At 40.6% G+C, this 7,105-nt stretch overlaps 1 protein-coding gene across 2 annotated transcripts; it reads right to left on the reverse strand.

Moving 5' to 3' along the window:
• Positions 1–2,566: 2,566 nt before the first annotated feature.
• Positions 2,567–4,980, reverse strand: LOC115444190. Of its 2 annotated transcripts, none has more exons than XM_030169863.2 (3): positions 4,899–4,980; positions 3,530–3,779; positions 2,567–3,172 (listed from the first exon to the last, which is right to left on the reverse strand). In XM_030169863.2, exons 2-3 carry the CDS (start codon positions 3,669–3,671, stop codon positions 2,586–2,588), a joined length of 729 nt encoding a protein of 242 aa, XP_030025723.1. In that variant the 5' UTR covers positions 3,672–3,779; positions 4,899–4,980; the 3' UTR covers positions 2,567–2,585. The 2 variants fall into 2 exon arrangements, with proteins under 2 accessions (XP_030025723.1, XP_030025722.1); XM_030169862.2 differs by having other exon boundaries at positions 4,877–4,953.
• Between the last annotated feature and the right edge of the window lie 2,125 nt (positions 4,981–7,105).

The raw sequence follows: 7,105 nt of genomic DNA on the forward strand, positions 1-7,105 counted from the left end.
TGGAGTATCAACTTTATTTTAGACCCGAAGAAATACCAACGGAAAACCTACAATAAATCAATACTTCCAACAGTCAAATAGTTCAGGTTTTATGACATGTAAAACCTTGTATGTTAAAACACAAATTTATACCAAATGCAACTGCAGAGCGGATTTAGATAAAGTCGGCACAGAGACTATATCTTGGATTAATATGTTTATATGCTACATTTTATCCCGAAAGCTTTCGCATTAATACTTTAGTCCGTGAAGTCTTTTGCCGGACGAAGCAGCGAGTGAGAACTAGTAAAGCATAAAGTTTAAGTAGGTAGGTAAGTACGGTAATAAATGCTTGTACTTGCTCAATGGGTCACCTCACCCACGCGCCAAGCAAACACTATTACACGCCGCTAAAATTTGAACAAATATGCTTACGCCTCTACATGTCCTGTCACTCGTGTGTTCGCATTTCATCATCTCCTGACATCAGCACCAGTGCACAGGAGTAACTTCGCTTAGTCAGATTGGTTTTTGGCCTGGAGAATGGTAGTGCGCTGTCCTATTGAATATTTATTAATTAAAAACAGAACTTGAATCAAGAAAACTGAAATCTTCATTCAATAAATAAAAGTGCAACGGCACTATATTTTCCATCTGCGAATAAAAAGATAGAGTAAACAATCATCGATATGAAATACTTATTTGTTGAACTGAAACAAAAGCAAAAATTCGACTGCTGTTACTTAACAACCTGACGGAACCCTCTCAATAATCGTCTTCTATTTTAGGTTCATGTATTCATGTGTATTTATATAGGTATTAATATTTGTGTTTATATATAGGTAGTTATACTGTATTTGTTTATTATATTTATTTTGTATGGTCGTGAAATTATACTTACATTTTATGCTTTATTATATGTATTTTTTTTTTCTTGTTAAAGAATGTTATTATTTTTCACACCTATACATGTATATTGTTTCATTTTTCCAGCACCCAAAGGTTGTCTGGTAGCGAATGCCTTCGAAATTAAATCCACCTATGTACATTTATGTATAGAAAGTGTTATACAATACCTATTGTTATCAACCACGTATCCATAAGGTACGAGCAGCAACGAAAGCAAGCAAGGAATACCAAGGTCTTGACTTTATACACGGTGGTACTTTGATGTACTAGTGCGGTTCAGTCGGCTGATTACACATTTTGTAAAGCTTATTTAGAAATGTTCGCAGCCAGCTATGGTCGCAAGTAAGGATTTTGACTAGTTAAGGAGTGAAAAATCGTTTTCTCGCGAAAAAATTACCTATCCTCGCGCCACCGACCCACACCGCCGCACTCGCGCCTGATTACACTACATATCTGCCGGCACCCCGACCCGCTAACACGTTAAACATATTTTTATTAACATGTGCATGTCCTTTACACCGGCACACACGATATCGAAAAATCTCACGACGATTGTGTGGACGGTTTGCACACGTTATTTGACAACACTAAACCAAATATTCCTACTTAGCTACCTTATCACAAGTAAAATATATATTCGTTATTAGATAAAAATCGCATATTACTTTCACTCATTCTATAAGCTCCAGAAAATAAAATAAATACCAACTCAAGTATTATATTCTGACCATTACTGAGTATACGCTTCCTCTAATACCAATGGGGTTTAGTTCACGCGTCGGGAAAGTGTGTGGACGATGGCAGACTTCATATACCTTTATAATTCCAGCAAAACACCCTCAAAAGTAATGACTGTTGACATGTCTCGTCGTTCATTTTACCTTCTAAAATATTAATAAACGGCTGTTGAAACTAGAACTAACAATGCAAAAGCCAAACTATTATGATAATACTACTATATTAATGTATAATATAACTGAACAAAACAAACTCAGAAATGTCTAAATGCCGTGATCCGCCAAAATGTGGAGACGCGCGCGCCTACCACTCTATCGCAAGGGTGCGCGTGTGCTCACCAAACTGACAGATAACCACGTAATTTTCCTGCGGGACGAGTCCGGAACACTGCCCGGGGTGTCGACTGTGTCCGGGGTGTCGGAGGGGGGGATTGTGCCGGAGAGAGCGACAGCGCCCTTCACACACATATAATATTTTATCGCAAATCACATCACAGCGCCACGCGGTACCGCTACCGAGGAGTGGAAAATATCCCATTATAATGTAATAACTTTTAGACAAGCATACACGCCATGTTCTTAGCAAAATCTGTCAATTTACAGAAAATAATTTCCAAACATAATATTATCCCAATATAATTACATTAGAAGTAAAAATGACCTAGTGGGAGAGTATTTGGAGTTGGACATTGAGGTTCCAGTTTTAATTGCTACGTCATGCAACTAACTTGTATGGATTTCTAATTAGAAAAAACGCTTGAGTTGCTTAGAATTGCAGCTTGTGTCCGATATGACGATGGACATGCGAGCCCGCTGTCACGTCACGAACCAGAGCTTTCTTGTGACTTTGTCTACTTCTTTAAGGGCCAGTAGTCTAGAATAATATGTATGTATGATATTTGTATTAATTCATTTAACATAAATAAATAGCTCCTCAGTAATATAATGTGAAACAGTTTATTATTCTATTTTATTATCGTACTCGAACGTTTCAGTAAACTGGCCCTGTCCTTCCAACTCGGCCAGAACGACGGAGTACATTCTATTCCTAACGCGCAGCTTCTGTGCCTGACTAAACTGCCTCATGTGCGGCAACAGCGTCATCAGGAACATGTAATCATCATCGCATCTCTCTCTTTCACGCTGTTTCTCCCTCTTACGTTTCTCTCTTAGTTCTTTTTGCTGCATGAGTAATTTCTTCTTTTGTATATTAACAAACTCTAGTCGGAGGTCATACGAACTTCTCTTGCGACTCGCCATGGACGAGGATTCTGAAGGATCGGGGGAGGGGCCGCGAACCCGGGCTTGAGCTGTTTCTCTCAGCGGTCTGTCTTGCTCCTCATCGCTGTCGTCGCTGTCTTGCGGCTCGGCGCTCGGCTCGCCGAGGTTACGCGACACTTGGTCCCGCACGAACGACATCGCGTCGAAGTGCTTCCAGGTGGATTTGAACTTGCTAGGCGGCTGTCCCGGACGAGCCGGTGGGTACTTCTTCAATTCCTTTCGGTACTGATCCCTCAAATTTTTCCATTTCTTTCTTATTCTAACGACTGAAAATTAAACCATTGTATAGGAATTACATACCTGTTTACTCCGTTACTATTTTAACTATGCCTTTGGTACCACCAGTCATTTGAAGATTTTTAGGAGAAGCAAAAAATAAACCCTGTTGCCTTATAGAATATGATTTTCTAAAGAATTATTTAAGAGGTTTAGAAGAGAACTGTGTACTACATTTTTGAAAGAGAAGTTATTCCCCGGAAATATAATTTATATCTCATTCCGGAAGCATTCTCCGAAACATGGCTTGACGTTGCAATAATACGCGGCACTATACCATAGCTGGGGCATTTTTCAATGATTTATAGAATATTTATGTCCTATATTGCACTAAGAATAAATCTCACCGTTGTCGTATTTATTCAGCCGCTGTATCTGTTTCCACATCATGTTGACTTTGTTCTTGTCGCTGTAGCCAGGGTCGCTGGGGTCCCACAGCGCTGGCCGCCGCATCACTGCTAGTATCAGGTCCTCAGATGTAAACGACATTATGTTTATATTCTGCTCTCGGCCGTGAACGAGTCTAGGTTAACCACACATTAATTGTGTTGAATCTAATCGAGTAAACGGATAGCCGTTTATAACTTTGCTGGATTCCTGAAACGGAAAAAAAATAATTATAACATATATTGCAGCCCTTAACGCGCCTGTGTGCAGGCGCGATATATTTATCTAGAGGATTAATTAAAGGAATTAATCCACTACGATGGGTTACTAGATTTGGCAATAATATTAGATTGTGATTGTCATTTAATTTTATATAAATATATTTATTATGGATAGTCAACGAAATTAACGTAATATAATATATTCATTAATACCGATTATAAAAATATGTTATTACACCAAGTGAAATTTTAATGACAGCCCTCATATATCATGGACAGAAAAGAAACTTTAAACATTTAAAATTAAGTATAAAAAACGTAACTCATAAATACCTAAGATATAAATGTAATTAAATGAATTAATCAGAATGTAATAATAAATCATTAATATTTTCCACAATAATGTTTTTGAATGGTAAAAGCTCAGATTATTTAGTCATTGAAAGCTGATTATAGAGCGCAGACAGACGTTACAAGAGAAATGAGAAACGAGTTTTATGTATAACGATATGTGTTTAACGAGTGTAATGTATGCACGTCGGCGGTGGGACGGTGTCAGGAACACTTGGACTTCACAGGATAAAACAATCATTACAAGATACAAGATTTTAATCCACCAAAAGCTTATTTTTAATAAGTAGTTTTATAATAAATGTACACAATGCTTCTTTCTCAAAATTAAATAAGCGGTAATAATACTCTTTATTAGACATCACGGATAAACGATATTTAATTTATTTTCAGATATATTTGCCGCGGCGAATGACTTTACATATCTTTGAAATGCCTTCTATAAAGAGCCCACAGGCACTCGTGTAAAAGCGAACGATTACACGTGACATCTAAATGTCAAAGGTGCCGAGATCAAAGCCGGACCCTCCGACTCGCAATCCGCTCCATTGAGCTAAACTATCACTCTGTGGGTATCCGGCGCGGCGCGAATGCATAATCAGTCCGGTGCGGCGCGACGCGGCACGACTGCGGTATCGCCTCGCGCAAACCGCACACAGCATAAACCTTCTCTTACAACCTGACTCAACAAAAGTAATGGAACGCAATAATTAATGAAACTCAAATAATACTCACGTATGTACTAAATGAAGCTTACCTTGCTTGGAAGGCAAAAAAATATACACAGCAACCACGTTTAAACAGCGTTAAACGCACACTGGCTGGCAGGCGGCGGGCGGCGGGTGGCGGGCGGCGGCAGCGGGTGCGGCGAGGTGCGGCGCGGCGGCGGGATCCGCCAGTCGCCAATGAACGTCACCCTGCGGTCGCCGCACCGCCGCGCCGCCGCGATATACGCTCTCCAAGTCCCCACACTCGTATAGCCGTACGTACTGCAAACAAGGTAAGCGTATCGCTGTAGGAGTACGGACACGGCGCGGCGCCTCCTCGCTTCCCCGCGCCGTTGTCTCGACGCTTGCGGGCTCTGTAATTATTGTAACTAGACTTCTCAGACATCAGCTAGACTGGCTGTTCGCTCGGTGATACAGCTGATGCACTGTATGCGCCCAACTCAGTATGTTTGTGGCGGTACAACTAGTATACACAAATCCTCGTCATCATCAATGGAACCACGAGGAAGACCGATATGTGGTACATTGATATAATTGTAGCGATAACGCAACAGCAATCACGCTAGATGGCGAGAGACGATACTGACTTACGAACTTGCTTAAGAATTTGCGCGACGTGTAGCATATATAATAATAATAATAATATAATATCAACCCTGTATTATATACTGTCCCACTGTTGGGCACGGGCCTCATCTACTACTGAGAGGGAATAGACCTTAATCCACCACGCTGGCCTAGTGCGGGTTGGTAGACTTCACACACCCTCGAAAATTCCTAATAGAGAATTTTCTCAGGTATGGAGGTTTCCTCACGATATTTTCCTTCACCGTTGAAGCAAACGATAATTCACCAAGTATACACACATATTTTTTTAGGAAAGTCAGAGGTGTGTGCCTTTGGGATTTGAACCTGCGGACATTCGTCTCGGCAGTCCGTTCCACGACCAACGAGGTTATCGCCGCTTATAACTACCTCCAATAGGAACCGTCGGATAAGCCGCGGCCGGTCAGGCTTACTCAGGCATCTATCTGCCTGACTGGAAATCTTTCCCTTCCATAGAGGAACGCAACCATCTGTTTCTGTACAGTGGAATCAACCTAGACGCCGCTAAATTTTCTTTGGCACAGCCGAGAGCTTGTAAAAACTAATATCGCAGTTAAGAGTGTTACGGGACCAGCTCGGTGCAGCTAGTCGCACGACCGGTTGTTGCTCGATATGGCGCGGGTATCGACGGATGCCACTAACTGTACATAATATGGTGATATGCCTTATACAGGCTAGTAGTTATTTGCTAGGAAATGTAATACATTGCAATAATTAATTACTCTTTGTTTGAAACAGCCAGCATGTCTCTCATTGCAAAGCGCTCAGCAGCCTACGAATACCCGTTATAGCACTATATAAATAGATACTGTGTAGTTATACATTGTTTGTTTTTGTTATAAAATTCCGCCTTTATGGCACGAGGTATGGACAGAGTCACTACTAATAAAATTCGCTATTACTTCCGTTCCATTGTATAACAAGGGGCGGGCTTATCGCCATACAGAGCACAAATACCCACACCGGACTACGGATGTACTTTACTGATAAACTTTTTAAATTAATAAGCCATAACTATGAATTATCAATTCATACTACCTACATACAGATAGGGAAATGTAAATTAAAAATACTATGCATTTTAATAATAAATATTTATTAATTTATACATTGTACCGTCCAGAAATATTAATCTTTATAGATGTAATTACCTACTACAGAGCTCATCAAAAATTTTACAAATATAATACGCTTTATAATTTTTTTTTTATTATTTCTTTGTATGACGAGACGAGTTTGCCGTTCACCTGATGGTAAGCGATACGAGCGCCCATAAACAGTAGAAACACCATCTAACAGCATGAATTATAAAATATTATTTGGTATTCCACTGCGCTCGCCATCCTGAGACATGAGATGTTAAGTCTCATTATGTCCAGTAGTTACGCTGGCTACAATGTCCTTCAAACCGGAACACAACAGTGACTACATACTGATACCTGGCGGCAGAAATAGACATTGCGGTGGTATCTACCCAGGCAGACTCTCACATATGACAGACCTTTTTTTTTGTTTTCGCGGAGAAAGTGCCTTATTACTACCGCCCAGCCTTCGTGGGGGGCGACTGAGCGGTTATGCTGGGGTAACCGTGCCTTACGGCCCGGCGTTGAGCCGCCCGGATTTGATGGTG

The sequence above is a fragment of the Manduca sexta genome, chromosome 10 (genome assembly GCF_014839805.1).
Source record: "Manduca sexta isolate Smith_Timp_Sample1 chromosome 10, JHU_Msex_v1.0, whole genome shotgun sequence".
Lineage (NCBI taxonomy): Eukaryota > Metazoa > Arthropoda > Insecta > Lepidoptera > Sphingidae > Manduca > Manduca sexta.

What these genes read in the sequence shown, in the direction of transcription:
- LOC115444190 (XM_030169863.2), bottom strand. Translation starts at nt 3,671, where the DNA reads ATGTCGTTTACATCTGAGGACCTGATACTAGCAGTGATGCGGCGGCCA. An exon ending in GCTGAATAAATACGACAACG is followed by an intron (nt 3,173 to 3,529) that starts GTGAGATTTATT and finishes TTTAATTTTCAG; the next exon opens with TCGTTAGAATAAGAAAGAAA.